The following is a 19,634-nucleotide window of genomic DNA, read 5'->3' as shown; positions in this document are numbered from 1 at the left end:
GACCAAACAAACTTTTAATAGTGCTGAATTCCACTATTCATTCTATAGACACACAAGGAATAAAGAAAATCTGGATAGCAAAGGTTAAGTCATCAGAATCCAAATAAAAATGAAAATGGGCTAAATGACATAACATTTTAAGTGAATTGTTAATTTGCTACAAGATAGCAAAATCACATTCAACTTGACTATTAATTTTGTTATGAATAAATGTATAAAGTGGTTTCAGTTGACATGTAAAATGTCTGTGCAATATGACCAAATGAGGGCCCATAGAGTCAAACACGTGATGGAACTTGTTCGTGTACCTCACATTAGGAAGGCAAAGGAGAAAGTAAGATGATCTCAAATGATAACTGGACATCGGTTTGCGATTTTACAAATGACTGAGGCAAAAAATACAGCAGCACTTACTTAATAACACAGTATCATAAACCAATGGGCAAAATCATGTTTGAAACATTCTCACTAAATTCAGGAAGACAAGAATACCCCATCACTTCTATGTGAGAAGTCTAGCTAATCTGATGAGGCAAGGAAGAGATCTAAGTATAATAAAAAATTATTCGTATTTCAAAAGAAAGAATCGAACTGAAAAGAAATATTGGGAGATGTTGAGAGTGATGCATGAGAATATTTTAACTGCAAAATTTTGTTGTAACAGCTGACGAATAATACTTAATAATTCAACTGTGGTAGATCTCCATGACAAAATATACTTGAAAGGTAATTTTAGGAGAATTTTATTGTATGGGAAAATTTTCATTAAAATAAAAAATGAAATGAAATTAAAAATTATAGACTGCAGCTTTACTATATATTTACATATTATATATGTATTTCCATGTACACATAAGAGTAAGAGACAAAACTATAATAATTACCATATTTTCCTACTTAATCTAAAACTATTCATGAGTATATTACTTCCATAAAAAGGAAAAGAAGCAAAAATTAATTTTAGAGAAAACACTTGCAAATGGAAGTTAGTAAAGACTTTGAATGGTTACCCTCAAATTAAAGGTATTTGCACAGTTTCAAGATAAAAATTAGGAAGGATGTTTTAACCACACTTGGTTGTCAATAAAAATTGGATATCCACTTTATTAGCTTAAACAAAGTGGGAAATGTATTAGTAACATAAAGGACTATCTCTCCAAACCCAAGAGCAGGGAGAAGAACTGAGTCTCAAGAGGGACTGGAACCAGGGGGCAGCTGGATGGCACAGCTGGTTAATCATCCAACTCTTTGTTTCAGCTCAGGTTTGGTCGTGATCTTAAAGTCATGAGATCTCAGAGACCAGCGCTGGGCTCTGCACTCAGCATGGAGTCTGCTTGAGATCCTCTCTCCCTTTGCCCCCCCCCAACTCATGCTCTCTCTCTCTCTAAAATAATAAAGTTTTTTTTAAAAAAAGAGAGGAACTGGAACCAGGAACAATCAAGCTGCAGGTACCAATAGTTGCTCCCTCCAACCTTCCATTCATTTCCTTCTGGGGCCATGCTGTATCTTGTCTGTTTCTGTCAACACATCTTTGTTCACTCCTTACACTGATGGGATTCCTCTGGTTCTCTGTGCATAGTCTTAACGTTATACTTCCCACGTACTGGTGGAAAAAAAAAAATCTACTCTCTTGGAGCATTTTTGTGCCCTACTCCAAATTCCCAAGAGAAAGAATATAAATGATCCATCTCAACCTCTGAATTGCCACTCTCAATCCAAACATAAAGGGACAGCCTCTCTAGGTGGGCAAAGGACTGAGAATGTATGTGGTTCTCAGGGAAAATGATTGCTGATTGACACACACTAGAGAAGAAATGAGCTACAAAGAAAGGAAAGAATTGAAAGCTATGCTTGGACTTATCCAGTAGAAAAACAGTTTTGAAAATGTATCAGAGCAAACTGTCCTTCCAGAAAGGCATGAAATGCCAAGGAAACAGTGTAGATTTTTGGGAGAATTCAACTGTGAAAATTTTCCTCAGAAAGTAGAAAAATCTTATGATTCAAAGCTGTCAGGAAGGAAACGATGTCTTCTTACTAGGTATGTTAATAGCATCTATGAAGGAAACATTTATCAGGAGCTTAGACAATATAAAGGATACAGATAATCTAACCATTATACTGCAAATATTTGGGCTTCAGAACAACCTAACTTTTCTAAAAGCCAGATAAACTTCAGATCAAATGTACTGACACAGGAAATTCAAAGGGGGTGGAGGTTGAAAGTAGATTTTTAAGTTCATGAACCAACTGTGTATTTTTTTTATAATTATCCAAAAACACATTTAATTGTGACATTAATTAGCATTCCAAATAAATGACACCTTGTTTTGTTTTTCTTTTTTTGTTTTGTTTTGTATTTTGGCTTGTATAAATGACCACATCAATTACCATTCTAGAGCAAAAGATTCTGTGTCACATATATTAAAATAAAAAGCCCTGAAATTAAACCCCAAACGATCTAACGTTGAATAAATTAGAAGACTTATTATATGTAAATACTTAAATCATCCATCAGTGACTCTAGTAATATTTAAATATGTTATCATTCAAAAATGTTGACTTTTAAAATTACTTTGAGAATAATATAGTCTAGTGGATTAACCAATTCTTATAATTTAATTACATGCTCACCCTGTGACACTGTAGACAGTGTTCCCTAAATATGCACTGGATACATAAATAAATCTAGCTCATTACCTAAGGTATTTAAAGAAAGGTTTTGTCAAGCATTGATGATTATGGAGCTGATTGCTAAAGCGAGGGTTCTTTCTACCTGAAGAAACTACTAGAATAGTCATAAGGAGATTTTGTTTTTCTTTTGTGAAATGGGATGGCATTCAAAAAAAGAAAAACAGGAATATTATGATGCACAGGAGCATTGTGTATCCCAGTTTGAGATAAACTGAATTTAGCTGGAAGACCAAGTTTTGTACGGAGGCTTGGCATATACATTTATAAATCTAAGTTTAGGCTATACGATAATTTGAAAGAAGGACTAGATGTACCTAGGACTAGGAAAATGAATTCTGTTGAGTCATATTTGTACTTGAATCAAGCGTGTGAAGTCGAGAACTGATCACGGATTAGAGAAACCTAAGAATACAGGCACTAGACAAATGAAGAGGACGAAGGCAGATGTGTTGCAAACAGAAGACGATCTCCCACTGCCTCGGTGCCTTGGTCTCTGCAATGGCTGGCCGATGTATCTGTTCAGCACGTGAGGTGGGAAGGCAAGGCAATGAAAGTACATTGTACAAAAGTGGCATATGAGAGCCCTGGACTGAAGGGGGATCAAGGGGATGGGGATAAGAGTGATCACTTGGGACTAGCAGGTGTTTAGAGAGTGTCCATTCGAATGACAGTCTCCAGATGCTCACTTCTCCTGGTCCTGCATCTGCTCCATGTGGCCTTCTGCTTGGCCATCCACAGACCTAGTCCCCATCACGGCTGCCCTTTCTGCCTCACATCTTTGCAATGAACTTCAATGATGGGTATGTATGAGAGGGCCCTGCACCTAGTAGGTCTTCAGACAACAGAGCAGAGGGTAGTCCTACCTGATTAAGGATTTAGACTCTGGCTCAGACTGCCAGCATGTGGATTCCAGTACCTTGACTTACCAGCAGCGTAACTTTAATCAAGTTACTTACATTCTCTGTGTCTTGGTTTCCTCATCTGTACTTGGGGGATAATAATACTAACCTACTGGGGGAGATTCTGCTGTTGCAAGGATTTAATGAATTCATGTAGGGAAAAGTGCTTAGAGTGGTAGCTGAGGAGCAGTAATTCTCACCATTATCATGATTGGTAAAAGAAACTGCTAGCCTGTTGCTGGAATATGTCTGTCAAGTAGATAAACCAGACAATGGAACCAACATGTTGTTCAAAGATGTGAATGAAAACAAATAATCCTGTTTGTGGAGGCTGAGAAGATAGCACAGGGGATTTAGGAAAATTATGACTCTCTAACCAATGACCAAACGCTCCCACCAGAGCCAGGAAAGAGGTGATAATGCCCTGAGCAGAGGAACAGAAAAGTAACTCCTTGACCTTTGCCATTTTGAGGATGACAGAGCAAAGGGCAGTGTGGACAGTGATGTGGAGAGGGGATGCGAGTTCACAATTCAGATGCCTGCAGATTCCCTTCTGAACTCACTGCATGGAGTTCTCCACAGAGGTGCTGTGGGGGTGGCCCCCTTGATCAGATTTAGGGGGAAAAAGGGAGTCACACCTGCCTGAGATCCTACTCATCACTTCATATTGCTCCCTTGGGAAAGTGGTCTGAAGAGTGAATTGGCTAAAATTACTAAAATCCATCATTTGAAAAGTGAAGCATCCCCTAAACAGTCCTTTGAGAAGATGTCATAACCATCCTCGTTTCAGTTCGAAATCAGAGAAGCACAATACTCTCCTTGATAGACTAAAATTTAAAATGCTAAATATCCAGAGAGATGTCTTTACCAGAACTCCAAGGTTATAATGAATATCGTTTTCTATCCTGGAGCATATATAAAATCAAATAAGATGTGCTCTCTGTCCTCGTCAAGCAGAGGGGAGACAGGCATCACCTCCACAAGTGCTATGATGGAATTACATACACTGTTATAATTTCCTTACTTAACCAGATATGTCCCTACAGTATTTCTCCACATTTTAGGAACATGTCAAATAGGTGAATACTGATTACCTGCAAATCCCTGCAATGTTCTCTACTGCTACGACTTCAACAATCTCTGCCTACTAAATTCTGATAGTAGGTCTTATGCTTTGAAACCGTAGGAGAAAAATGAAATTTCGAAAGAGCGAAGAGTGAAAAATAAAGAAAAAGCCACTGGTGCTTTCCGGGTTTGTGGACCAGCAGATGCCGGTCCATGTGTGTTCTTTAGCGAATCCCCCACCTTCTCTCAGATCCCACTTCCAGGAGTCTACGTAACTTCTGACTACTGGAGCTGTCTTGCTTAGCGGGCAACCAAGTGACTTTACTCCAGCTCCTTCCTGTGGTTCATTCTTCACCCGTGGAAAAGTCACACCTCTTGGCTTTGCAACGTTCTGATAGGGCAGGCCATCCTGAGGACCCTTCTTGCCTGCAACAGCAGACCCTGTCCACACCTCCCTGTTCTCATATCCCAGACTTCAACCTGCCAGCATCTTTATCTCTTCATCAGAGGGCTTGCTTTGGTGCCTGGAGACCACTCTGCCCACTCGTAGGGGAGGTGACAGTGACAGAGAATTGGTGCCCTCCACGGAGCCCCTCTCAACAGCGACAGAGCCCCCTCAGTTTCTCAGTTGTGGTCATTCTAAGGCTCGAGCTCTACCCTGGCCCCCCTGGTAGAGCTCAGCACTAGTTACCTTTTCTGTTGTTGGTTCCCTCCCCTGTCTTGTGTCCTCAACGTTTACTAGGATCACCTCCCAAAGAAGCAACTTGCTCTTGAATCTTCATCTCAGCGTCTGCTTCCGGTGAACCCAAAACAGAGACATTGGTCATGTCTTTGGCTTGCTTCTTCTCCATGAAATTGGCACAGAGACAAATGAAAGCTTCTGCCCAAGTAAATTTCCAGCTAAGCTGCTGGAAAGGAAAGCCCCACGTGAGGGACAGAGAGATCTGTTTTCAGTATGAACACCGCTCTCCCCCAGGAGATGCCTGGTCTGCTTGTCTCTGTTTATCTCTTGCTCCCAGATTCTCTAGTGGTATAGACCAGAGTTAGGTCCTGGGCAAGAGGTGAGGGGGGATTGATTTCGTACGGTCTATTCTGCAGTCTGTGAACTTTAAGCAAATATATCATTCTCAGTTATTAGTGGCTCTCTTCAAAATGTGGAATGATCCGTGTGCTTTAGGTCAAGCCATGGATCCTGTTGCCAAATCTGGGACAAGAGAGAGTCCCACATAACATCCTGTTGCAGATAAGTATTTAAAATACACGTTTTTACTACCGACCAGATATAAAAAGTCTAAACTTTAGTATCTTTATTGCTAGAAGATTCCAACAATAACTGCCTGAAATCATTACTTTTGAAGCAACATTTAAAAGCCAAGCGTGCATATTTTGAAGGAAATTGTAACTAAAAAGAGAGCAATCTTGGCGAGAAAGAGTAATGTGAAAAACATAAACAAAAATTGCTTAATTTCTTTCAAAGTGAATTTCAGATTCATTTGGAAAGGTAAAGCCTACAAAATAGGATTAAAATGACAAGGCTCACAGATATGACTCAACTGGTGTAGGTCAAAATATGTGAGCCAAGTTGAAAGAAATGCCAGGATCAAAACACACCATCAAACAACACATCTGAATGTGCCTGAACATTCTCCATCAACAAGAGCAGGCAAACAGAATTTTACTGAACCGGACCAAAAAAAAAAAAATCACAATAAGAAATGAAGCCTGACAGAGAATTAATTGAGGCAAATGGGTCCTTTGAGGTGATCATTTCATTTACATGTGATAACATTAAAGGGTTAGAGTCCTTCTTCCCCGAGAATGTTCTTTGATGAGGATTACCAGCAAGAGTGACAGACACGGACAGGGCAGTGGGTCAGCGTCCCTCTTGGTGTGTGACAAGACAAAGCAGGGCCACATTCTCCTGACCTCTCAGCAAGGTGATGGAGTCAGTGTCTCGCACCATCTGTAGCCTCAACACGCCTCTCTGCGTCACATCATGGCCAGCTGTCCAGGCTCCTCTCCTCAGTGAATAACTAGCTTGACAAGCAGTGAAAAAAACAAACAAACAAACAAACAAACAAACAAACAAACAAACAAACCGATCTGAAAGGCCAGTGCTTTCAACCCAGTATGATTCTCCAGCCCCAAGAGACTTAACGCTACAGCACCTGGCATCTGACGAAGGAAAGACTAGAACTGTATCATTTCAATTTCTTAGATAATAAGTGAAACCGTCGTTTTATTTATTTTTTTAAAGATTTATTTGAGAAAGAGAAAGAGAGTGACAGCAGGGAGGTGGAGCAGAGGGAGAGAGAGAATCTCAAGCCAACTACCCCACTGAGCAAGGAGCCCCACGCAGGCAGGGCTGGAGCTCATGACCCTGACTGAGCCACCCAGGTGCCCCTAAAGTGTCATTTTGTTTCTTAAAGCAGAGCTGTATTGGGGAATAGAACACAATATTCTCCCGAATATATAAGATAAAAGCGGGAACATAAAAGGATTTTCACACTTGAGCCCAATCACTTCAGGCTATGCCTCCGGATACCCTAAAGGCAGGTCTTCAATCACCTGCGCCCAGGTAGACAATGATGTTTTACTTCCTACTACGCAGTCCATGTTCACTGTAACCACTTTCCCAAACGCAGGAGAAATGGATAGATTTAAATAGGTAAAGATACTACCTGTAGATAACTTCTATTAATAATTTAAAATTTTTCTTCCCAGCTTTTCTTCTCAGTGTGGATATTTAGCGAAATTGGACCTAGGTTATATATGTGGTTTTACAGAATGATGGTAAACACCCACAGAGAGTTCAGCTGATTTAATATGCTATTTGACTGATTATGTCATTAGTTTTTAAAAATACGATTTTATTGACTACAATACATTTCAGTGTAGATATAGTATTTTCTTAAATCGTGGTGAGTTGTTGGAACTTCATGGTTACTGCCTCTAGTTTCTGTGTGGAGTGTCAGCCACCAGTTACCCCCTGGTCCCCCTACACCACCATTTCTCACTCTTCTGGGAAGAGGGTTTCCCCAGCTGCTCTCTCTAGCCTTTGGTTGCCGGGAAAGAGCGCTCTCCCCTTTACAAAGTCAAGCTCCAACACGTCCAGAACTGTCTGTTCCTGGTGAAGCAAGTCAATTTAATTTCAAGATTCAGTATTAGGACGCTGTGCACCTAAGCCACCTTCTCCGTGCACAGGAGACAAGGGCATGTCTGATTCTCCACCTGCTTTTTGTGTTGTATTAATTCAATTGATCTAGAACTCAGGAGAGGTGAAGGAAGGTATAATTTACTGAGTCTTCCCAAACCATAGCCAGATTGTTTCTAAATTTTTCCTATTCCAAGTAATGCTGGGATGAATATCCTTTCACAGAATCTTTGAGTATGTCTTAAGTTAGTATTTTCTAAGAAATTCCTTGATTGGTAGTTACTTGGTTTTAAGATTTTTTTTTTTTTTTACTTTGAAGACTCTGTAAACATACTGTCAATTTATCATAATGTTCTGGAAACATAAGGCTCAAAACCACCAAGTTTTAAATATATAGATGTATTATGAATGTTCTACATTGAGAGGAAGAGCTTGAAGACATAAGAAAGAAGAGGAAAGACTTGGAGGAAGGTCTTCTTGGCTGAAGGTAGAGACCCTCACTCTAATACATGTAAGGAAGTATGGATACACTTGAGTGTAGAGGTGGAGCTAATGAAAATTTGAAAAAGTTTGTATCTGAAAAAATAAAGTGTACACATTTTAGACACATACATGTATATACATTTAAAATATCATCTTTGAAATTTTTTTAAAAACTACATTTTGCATTAGCAGCCAATATAACCTATAACAAGGCGTTGCAGGATGGCTATTATACAATGAAGGCTGTTAGGAGTGGCTCAGCAGGAATGAAGGAAGCAGTGCATCAAATGCACGTATCTCAGGGGCACCTGGGGGGCTCAGCTGGTTAAGCGTCTGCCTTCGGCTCAGGTCAATCCCAGGGTCCTGGGGTTGAGCCCCACATCGGGCTCCCTGCTTGGTGGGAGGCCTGCTTTTCCCTCTCTCTCTGCCACTCCCCCTGCTTGTGCGTGTTCTCTCTCTCTCTCTCAAATGAATAAATAAAATCTTTTTAAAAATGCATGGATCTCAAAATTTATTTTATATACTCTAGCAGCACCTTAAAACTGGAAAAATACCCAACGTGGATTTTACTTATTCAATGACTGAGTAAATTTACTAAGTAGACTAACTTTGCTTTGTAAATGATTCAATCATGGAATAGGTTCTGCAAAGAACTTTCTTTAAAATGTTGCTCTCTACTAATACTGTGGGAAGTTATTTTTTCCTTCGTTTTGGATTACGTCTATTCACATCCAGAAACAAGGTAGCTGGCACCACTGCAACATATATAGTAATGGGAATCTATCCTCAAGTGTGTAGCTTTCACGACTCCTGCAGCTCTGAAAGAAATATATGGTCTAAATTTGAAAAATCTTTATTGCTTAACTCTTTACACAAATAAAACAGCAGCTGCTCAGATGACCTCATGAGAAGGACAGAGAGCAAAGAAGATACATCCTTTAAGAATCTTTTTATGAAGATTGATAAGAAAATATACCTACTAATGTGTTGCAGATTTCACCTTCTGACCACTATCATTCATTTCAAGTGAAGCACTGTAACAACATCCAACATACATCACCAGCTCTCACAGAGTTTTCCCTATCCACAACTGGCCTCCAAACCAGAGAAGGTTACTGTGCGTAAGCAGAGTCCCTGCCAGAAATTCATTCTTCATATGGCCTGGGGAGCTTTAGAGAACAGTCTCAAAAATCAGGGTAAGGCAGACACAATACAGAACAGGAAATTCCTTGTAATGTAGAGGTCTCTCAACCTGACAGCTTACTCTAGAAAAGCGAAAGAAGCACCATGTTTTCCTGAGAAACACTGACTTGGGTTTACTAAATTCATGATAAAAAAAAAATACTGATTTTTTTTGTAGTAGGCATTTTCTCTCCATCACTTTCAGTACAATATTTTATTTGGGAGTGGATGCCATATTATTTAGAAGCTTCTGGCTCCTGGGAAACTAACATCAGTAGTTTTTGTTGCCAAAATTTAAATGGATTGCTCTGGAACTGTGATAGTTTTTATTAAAAGAAATATGATCGAGCACAAGAGTGAAGATGTTTCAGTTAGGCAAGGCCTGGGTCTTCCGTCTTGAGCTGAGTGCCATTTGAGAAAGAAATGAAGTGGGATTTCCAAAATTTCCCTGGTTAGACGCAGGCTCTTCCTGACATACTGGTATGGAAAAAGACTACTTATTACTTCCTCAGCGTCCATCCTCTCCTCCCTCTTCAAGGATGGGCATGAGCCCAAGTTGTCCCAAATGAGATCTACCCGGAAGTATTATGTGGATGGCCTCAGAGTCTCCTGAAAGAATGATGTGACTGTGTTCGCCCTGTCCTCCTCCCTGGGATCTGGGATAAGCCCCTGATGGTTGGAGCTCCAACAGCCATATTAGACCACTGAGGTGACCTGAAGATGGTGGAGCAGAGAGCTGGCGGAAAGACTCTGGATCTCTGAAGACATTACCTTCCTGCCGTATTAGAATTTTCTAACATTTTAAAAAAAGATTTTGTTTTATTTACTTGTCTGAGAAAGAGAAAGCGCAAGCAGGGGGGAGCGGCAGGTAGAGGGAAAAGCAGGCTCTCCACTGAGTGGGAAGCCCAATGCAGGACTTGATCCCAGGACCCCGGGGTCATGACCTGAGCTGAAGGCAGATGAGTAACTGACTGAGCCACCCAGGTGCCCCTCTAACAATTTTCAAAACAATCTGAGACAGAAAAACATGTTTATTGTGTTTAAGCCAGTGGTACTTTAGATATTTCAATTACATCCAGCTAAACCTTCTCCCAGCTAATTCACTGGTTTAAAAAGGAAGCTCAGAAGAGAAACTAGAAGGGATTATACCATTTCAGGCTCTGCCAATGATTGGTCTATGTCAGACCATGGAGTAGCAATCAAGGACCATGAAAGGAAATTCCATGAGCCAGGTGGGAATTCTGATGAGTTGAGACAAATCACACCCAGAATTGCTACAGATTCCAATTTGTCCAGCGAAAGACAAAAAGTCAGATTTAAAAAAAAAAATGCTGTCTTCTGATTTCAAAGTATCTGCTAGAATTAGAAAATATATTGTATGGGGGGAGGGGAAAAAAGATATATATGTATAAACACACACAAATGTGCACGTATACACATGTGTCCAATTGAAATATATCCATCAAATGAAAAGGCCTGAAAACCATGGTTTATGTCTTCTAATTTAGAGTGTTTGGTTTTATGTCTTAATGTAACACTTTTGTGGCTCTAGAAATGGAATCTTCCACTTCTCCCTAGCTTTTGATATAACTCAAGACATGGAGGTAACATGGTCAAATGTAGGCAAGGATAGGAAATGGCAGGCAGGGGAGGAAAAAGACAAGATGACAAGTCAGAAGACAGGACTGACTCTGTGGCGTTTACTTAGCTTTGTGACCAGCATTTAGTAACCTAACTTCTTCTAGAATCTGATGCTGTTCCTATAAAACTTGAATCTTCAGAACTGATTCTGTAAAATCTTAATACGAAAGCACTGTAAGTTATAAATCACTTTACAAATTAAAGGTATATCTGATCAAGAATGAATACATTTAATAATTCCATGGCCACGATGAAGAGAGATCCTCTCTGAGCAAATCTGTACCAGGAGGACAAGCAGGGGGTAGGGGATGGGAGAGACTTTCCTATCCTTTGACCACAGAAGGGAAGTAGGACAGAACAGACCATCCTCTGTGTCTAGGCATTCAAGCCTTTGACCAAGAGTTCTCACGATGCATTTCAATCAAACATAACATACTAGCAGCAGCCAATAATGATAACAGAAGCAGTAAGGTGTACATTCTTATTATTCTACTTTATGCACTGAGGACTCATTCAATTCATTCATTCATTTGTACTTCTGAAGTTTGTATGGGATGACAAAACAAGTTCCTATGTAAGACCAAGGCAATAGGAGAATTGTTTAAGAGTTTAAGCAGCACAAAAGAGAGCACATTTCCAGAGGGACATTTAGAAGTATATCTTATCAGTATTGAACCCACTTAGCTTCTGCATCAGTGAGCAACTCTTGATATCTAAGTCATGCTCCAAGTTTGGACCAGCTGAATCCACTGCAGGCGGTATGACTCCCCCCAACCCTTTCCTCTAGAAAAGGAAAACTCAAACCTCCCTGACTCCTTCAGCATTGGACCAATAGAAAGCCTGCTGGAAAATGCACAAAGGCTATTAGAGGTCTATTGTATGAAAACAAAATGGCCCTAATTTTATTCATCAGGGTTTTAATCTAGCACCATCTTGCACGTCTCCAGATTTTATTAGAAAACTTAAAAACAGATCCTTTCTTCCCATAAGGCTGAGAGACCAGATCTGTCTCCTGGTAAAGGTGTGAATGTGTACTAGTGTGGACACATCACAATGATGCTCTTTCCCTAAAGCTAGGAAGAGCTGCTGCCCATCTCTTCCCAGTCTTCCGGTCATCTAAAGCTCGAATTTTTGGTGAGACAGCACATTCCCCACCAGAGGCTCATATTTCTGGAACTCTGGAATGATGGAAAAAGCAGAAATTTTTTTCAAAGGAAGCTTCGTGCTGTTTGTTTAATAGATATTTAGCAAAAGTGAAGTAGGAATGAGGGGCTCTGCTTTTATTACAACTTGAAATGCTTAAGAGGTGTAGAGCCTTGCATTCATTGTGTGGCCAATCCAAAAGACGCAGTTTAGGAAAGGCAATTTATAAATACACAGTGGCGAGAAAAACTAAGAAGAAAGGTCATTATGAAAAAGTCATTCCTTGGGGGCACCTGGGTGGCTCAGTCGATTAAGCATCTGCCTTCAGTTCAGATCATGATCCTGGGGTCCTGGGATCAAGCCCCGCATTGGGCTCCCTGCTCAGCGGGAAGTCTGCTTCTCCCTTCTCCCTCTGCCCGTCCCCCTGTTCATGCTCTCTCTCTCCCTCTCCTCTCTCTCTCAAATAAATAAATAAAAATCTTAAAAAAAAAAAAAGAGAGAAAAGAAAAAGTCATTCCTTGGAAAAGAAAATCTGAAGAGCTTTGTGTTTATTTCATAAAGGGTTTTCATGTAATTAAGTTCAAGGGGCTAAATCTTCCTCCCATTCTATCAACTGTGTTTCTGGAAGGATCTGTGCTAACTGCAGATTCACTGCTTTAGTCCTTGCCCTCTTTGATGAGTGTTGGAGGATAATGTCTAAAAAGAAAAGGTCTACACTGCAGTTTATCTATTGAAATAAAGTGTGATATACTCCCCATCAAGCTGTACAATTCCACTGTTATCCTTTTTGTTTAATCAATCAGATATGCTGAAAGCTAACAGCAAATTTCATGCTGGTAAAGGAAATTCTACACAATGAGATTTTTACATAAGAGGAGTAAGGTGTGTGGATTGTGAGGGGTAATCATGGACTTGCAAGCAAGCATGTATCTATCTCTACATTATTGTGCCTTCTGTACTTGTCTGCCTGTGTTTGTGTCTGTGTATAGTTGTGTGGACATTCAGTTTCAAGCAGAAATGGTTTGAAAAACTCATTTTTCTGGGGAAAATAATTAACAACCTTAAGAATATCTCTGTGATTTTCAATTTCCCTGCTCACACACACAGTCCATTCCAATAATACCATTCTGCACACACATGGGAACCTGATGAACTGTCTAATTTCCCCAATGAAATGTATTAAGTTTCACATCCAAACCCAAACTACACAGCTTACAGTTTTCAAACTAATTCTGCAATGAAACAGGCTTGCCTGATCCCCATGCAGAAACCCATATTCAAACTTCCACCAATGTCATCTTTAAACATCACTCCTCTTCTATCAACTTTCCCCCAATATCCTATTTTAATTATACCTAACAATACTCATCAGAGGTTTGGAAAAGTTATAGTGAAGATACATAAGTTTCCAAGTTAGCCAGGGACTGAGTCCAGCTGACCCTCTCCTGCACCTTCACATAACCCAATCCAAGTGAGAAAAGAAAAATAAAATCAAGGGGAAGTTCAGCGAGCACCAACTTTTGAGAAGGCTCGGTTTGGTAGATTACAAATGGATTCAGATTGAAGAACGACACTGGGAACCTTCTTGGCAATTTCACTTTCCAAGACAGGATGTAGTATTTGGAAGGAGAAAGCTGAAGACAGAGTAGGTCTTGAGGCGAGCAGTGTGTACTCGATTCATTACCCATTTAACTGTTTTGGATCAACGTACTCAGAGGCCCCAGACAAACCTGGCCAACCCAAACAGAAGAGCTAGTATATGGCGAGTTTTTCCCTGATGCAGCAGGCTCTTCTCAGATGGAGTGGGTGGTGACATCAGGAATAAGGCCAGACCTAGGACCTCATAAGTACTTGGAGTGGGGGCCAACGAAGAACTGGATCTGCAAAACTGAACCCTGCCTGGTGAAACAATTCAATAAAATGGGAGCATCTTTAAGGAATTACTTCATCTCCTGGAGGCAAAAGCTTTTCAAACTTCATAGGAAATGAAAAAAGCACAAATGAAAAGAAAAATAGATTCAATCAATTGATAAAATGATAGATGTTATCACCATGAAGAAATTTAGAAGGCAAGTGAAACACTGAGAAAAACCACTTGCCTCATACTTAGCTTCGGGAAGGTTAATACCATTAAGATGCAAAGAGCATTTGCAAATCAATAAGAAAAAGAACCACCTTCAAATAAAAAATGGATAATAATCCGAAAATATTTTAACAGAAATTCAAAAAAGCAGAGCTATATATGGCCAATAATATATGAAAAAAGTGTACAGCCTCACTAAAAAGGAAATGCAATTTAAAATGGGACTATTTTTCACATATAAAGTGGGATGGGGCAGGGGGGTGTTCAAATGACACTAACCTATGTTGGCTGCATCCTAAATACTGATCCAGGCACTGCACACAGGGGTGCAATTTGGTGCCAATTTTCTGCAGAACAACTTGGCACATATACCAAGGGCCTTAAAAAATGGGCATACTCTTTGATGCATTAATAGCTCTCACTTCAGAAATTTGCATTGAGGAAATTATTAAAGATATGAGCAAAAACTTAGTCACACAGTGTTGTTTATAACAGCCTAAATATATAATAATAGCTATTTACATGATAAAAATAAAGGCATATTCTATGGTGGAATACTATGTGACTATGAAAAATGATAAAGTAAAAGTATATTTCTTGTTATGGAAAGAAGACTAAAAATACGGTGGAACAGAAAGTCAAGTTAGAAAAGAGAATGTACAATATAATCCTTTTTTTGAGCAAACACTGTTTATGCATGCACAAAAACATACCTATTATTTAAACAACTGCTAAAAGTCAAGAAAGGTGTGTATCACAATATTACAGTGTATTTATAGGAAATTTGTCTGATTATTTTCCTATAAACTATTTATTATCAGTAAAATAAAATGTATTTTAAAAGAAAAAAAAATGAACCAAAGAGACTTCAGCAAGAATCCAGTTAGAGAAGATATATTCAGAAAATGAACAATGTTTCTGTACAAGAATAATCATTTACAATTGAATCTGAAAAGCTGCTATTCATGGTAGCAATATTGAGTAGAATATAGTTAGGTCTAAATAGGAACTTTATGCAGGACTTAATTACTAGAAATCTACGAGTTCACTAAATGATATAAAAAGAATTGTTTATATAAAGACATACCATATTTTTTACTTGAAGGGGACTATTATAAAATATAAGTAATCCACAACTTAATTCAATATGTCTGTATTGAAATTAAAATCCTGGTTGCTTTCATTTGAAATATGTGAAAATGAATTAAAAATTCATAGTAAGTAATAAGTACATAAGAACTGATTTAAAAGGGATAAGAAAAAGGGAGAATTTGTACTGCCAGATATTTAAATATACTGTAAAGTTATAATAATTAAATCACTTTCACAGAGCTTAAAAATAATAAATAGATAAGACAAACTAATAGAAAGCCAGAAGATCAAATACCCATAAGCATTTAGTGGATGATAAAAGTGGCATTCAATTAAACTAGAATAGGATGGATAGCTTTCAAGCAAATGATGCTAAGATAACTTGTTAACTACTTAATAAAAAATAAAATTAGATATCTTTGTCACACCATACACTAAAATAAGTTCCAGATGGACTAAACTGTTAAATGGAAAACATTTCTCCAATTTGGGAAATGAAAAGGCCATTCTAAGAATACAAGCAAATATGGGATCTTAAGGACAATGTTTAATAGATTTGAATATATAAAAAGTTACATCATCCATCTAATAGCACCGCAATAAACAAAAGTAAAACGCAGTGACCTGGAAAAACACCTGCAGCATATACAAATAGGAATTACCAATCTTACTATATAAAGAGCTTTTACAAATTAAGGGGAAAAAAAACCTAACATGTACTATCAGCGCAAAATGGGCAAAAACTATGACCAGGTAATTATCAAAGGAAAAATACAAATGCCCAGTAAATGTACTGGAAAACGTTCATCCTCAACAAAACTAAAAATGTGAATTTGCTGAAATGATACCTCTATACAACTACAAAACTGGCAAAGATATCTAAAATAATAGTGCATGTTCTTGGTGACCATATGGCAAACTTACTGCTGTGATACTCTGCTGGTGGAAATGTAAATGTACAGGACCCTCCAAGGGAGAACTGGACACTATGCATCAAGAAGCTTACAAATGTTCATATTCTTAAATCAGGAACCGCTACAGAAATTCTTCCTAAGGAAGTAATCAAAAGGGTGCACAAATATTTGTGTTTATCATAACTTAGTTAATAAAAACCCTAAGTGTCCAATAACAGGTGACAGGTAAAATAAATGACGGTGTATGTATTCAATGGAATAGTATGCAGCTAATGTAGCTATCGAATAGCTACATTAGATACATAATACACGAGTGCAGATCATTTTTGATCTAACAAATGAAAAATGCAGGCTACAGAACAGCAGGACACCACTGTGGTGAAAAGTACGCACAAACGTGCACGCTGGGCGGCTGTTCAACAACATGTAAACAGTAGTTTTTTAAGGGTGATATAGTTCCAACCCCCCCCCCATTTTTCCTCCTTTCTGTTTCATTCATTCTACAAATAATTGGCTTGCTGGTATGTGTCAGACATTTCTGTATGTTCCGAATTTTCTTCAACTGAATATGTATTACTTGGTAATCAGAAAAAGTTAAATTATGTGAAAGTCCATCCTCTATAACTGACTTCCTCTTCCAGATGCTAAAAACCCTGCAAAGGTCTCAGAGTAAAAATAAGAAACGCATGCAGTTAAACGAGTATCAAAAGCATAAAATAAAAAAGGAATTGAACTATTCAGTTCGCTCTACGTCTTACCTTTAGAGACCCTTCATAAAACACACTCACTCACCTGTTCCAGCTTGGACACGGTCTGTCCCCTGCAAGTGTGAACGTGAACCGCATCTTAAGGACCCCTTCCTAAGACGGCCCTCAAAGAAGACCGCTCTGAGGAGCCTGCCATCTCGCTAAGCGGTTAAAATCCACGACCCGCTGGGACCCTCTCAACAATAGGAAGGTGGGTTTGACTCTGATTCTGGGCACTGGGACTTGACGTGGGGAGGCGGCGGCTTGCCCGAGGCGGAACCCGGGTCGGAGGTGAGCCGGCAGCACAGGGTGGGCAGGGCCGGGGGCGAGGGCCGCGGCCGGGAGGGGCGGGCGCCTTACCGCGGCTTGCTGGAAGGCGCCCTTGGTGTAGGTGCCGCCGCCGCGGTAGGTGATGGCCGGGATCTCGCGGCTGAGCAGCGCGCACTTGTGCTGGTGCGCGCGGCGGTGGGAGATGTAATCGACGCGCGGCACCACGTTGTTCTTGGACGAGAAGGTCACGATGGCCACGCGCGTGGCCGTGGGCACCACGGGGAAGTCGGACAGCAGCTTGCGGACGAACTTGAGCTCGCTGAGGAAGTTGGCTTGGCCCACGCTGGACGACTCGTCCACCAGGAAGACGAGCTCCAGGCGCTCGCTGAGCTCCCGCAGCCGCCGCACGCGCCGCCGGAACGCCTGGCCCAGCCGCTCCACTTTGCTCTCCGCCGCGTCCTCGCCGGGCGCGGGCGGCGCCGGCAGCCGCCCCGGGGCTCCGGGCGCGGCCTCGGGGAAGAGGCGGAAGCTGAAGTTGCGCGACGGGGACATCTGCTGAAAGGTCGCCCAGCCCGAAACGAGAGCCAGACCCCAGCAACAGAAGGCCAGGCGCGGCCACATCGCGCTGGAGACGGAGCGGCCGGCCCGGAGCGCAGGCGTCGGCCCCCGGCGCGGAGAGACGCTCGGCCGCCCGGCTCGCGGAGGGGCGTGCGCGGCGCGGGCGCGGGGCGGCGGCCGGAGCCTCGGCGCCCTCTTAGCCCAGCCTGGGGACACGGGCGGACTCCCGCGGCTCGGGGGCTCGCAGGCAACGGCGCGCGCTCTCTACCCCTCGCGCTCTCGCCTTTTTTCTTCCCTCTCTCCTCCTCCCTCTCTCCCCGAAGCCTATAAAATGTTTGAAGGAAAGGGGGCAGTCAAGAAAAATCGCCCGCGTCCCTCCTTCTCCCTCTCTTCCTCCTCTCTCTGTCTCTCCCGCTCCCCTCTCCTTCCTCTATCTCTGCCTCTATCTCTCTCCTCCCCCTCTCCTTCTCCTCCCGGGATCAGGCCAAAGACTCGGAGATTCCATGACACCAGAACCCCGCGTCTGTCAGGCTGTCAACATTCCCGCAGCAAGCGCACCAGCGCCGAAGCCCTGATTGATCCCATATGTCTGGCAGGAGCTGCAGAGGAATTCACTGGAGATGGATCCAGATACCGAGAGTGCCACAGTAATTGGAAACACTTTGTAGAGGAAAACACACACGGACTGGCCAGCGAGTTGAAAGCATCCTTTGAAAACTGCTTGCTCACCTTTTGTGTCTCTTTTTCCCCCTCCGGTGCCCCACAACCCTCACCAAATGGATGTTTATTTTACGTTTAATTTCTTATCAGTGGTGTGTGTGAGTGTGTAGACTCTTGAGGGCCCCCTCAGACCACATCATATCGGGACTGCATCTACCCCTAACACATCGCATGGGGATGGCTGGTCCTGCCGCTTCATCCATGCATTTCTTTATTCACTCATTTGTTCATTCCTTCATTCACTCAACAAATTTCTTTGAGCACCTATGATGGGCCAGGACACCAGGAATATAATGAGGAACAAAAATTGCCAGGGATCTTGTCCCCAGGGAACTTACAGGGTAACAAGTGAGGTGATCATTAGCCAGATATTCCACAAACCATATATATAATTACAACCCTCAATGCTAAGTGCTACAAAGGAGATCTCAGGTAGACAGACTTGACCTTGAAGAGGTCAGGGAAAACTTCTCTAAGAATGTTTGTGCTGCAATCTGAAGAATGAGTAGGGGTCCTTTTTCCCCGGTCCCCTCTCATGTGTTTGTGGTCTGTTTCAACAGGCAGGACCCACAGAGGCCTATCTCCTTGACTTTGAGTGGTACCTGGCACATAGCTACCGTGAAACACAAGTTGCCCCCTGGGTGTGGTTTTTCCAAAGCAAGATCCCAAAAGTAAAAGCACACTTTGCATTAGAGGCAGGGAACGCGGTTAAAATATTCCGGCTAGGAGTCAGAAGTCGTGTGAAGAAAGGCCCCCGCAGTTACATAAACCACCTCAACTAAGTTACTTCCAATCCTTGGCATCAGTTTCTGCATCTATTTCACAATGGAATTCAATGATCTTCAAGTTTCCTCTCTCTAGTATCAGATAATTTAATTCCATCTATATTTAATGGAATTCCTTCATTGAGAGATATCACAGTGTATTGGTTGAAATGTTAGGATTCTGGAATCAGTTTGCCTGAGATGAAATCTCGGCTCTGCCATTCACTAG

The 19,634-nt window shown here is 41.1% G+C and overlaps 1 protein-coding gene across 2 annotated transcripts in view; it reads right to left on the bottom strand.

The window, feature by feature from the left end:
- The window catches only part of SVEP1 (sushi, von Willebrand factor type A, EGF and pentraxin domain containing 1), a 192,962-nt gene extending 174,410 nt beyond the window's left edge, over positions 1-18,552 (bottom strand). The window contains exon 1 of one of the 2 annotated variants that reach the window (XM_045814774.2): positions 17,454-18,552. In XM_045814774.2, the coding sequence (XP_045670730.2) occupies positions 17,454-17,984 (531 nt within the window). In that variant the 5' untranslated portion in view covers positions 17,985-18,552. Of the gene's footprint in view, positions 1-17,139; positions 17,361-17,453 lie in introns of those variants that run through there. The other variant, XM_087869486.1, reaches the window with a different exon arrangement.
- Positions 18,553-19,634: the final 1,082 nt, after the last annotated feature.

The sequence above is a fragment of the Ursus americanus genome, chromosome 18 (genome assembly GCF_024610735.1).
Source record: "Ursus americanus isolate L20-20 chromosome 18, mUrsAme1.1.p, whole genome shotgun sequence".
NCBI classification, from domain to species: domain Eukaryota; kingdom Metazoa; phylum Chordata; class Mammalia; order Carnivora; family Ursidae; genus Ursus; species Ursus americanus.
This window is presented reverse-complemented; position numbering and strand designations above follow the sequence as displayed.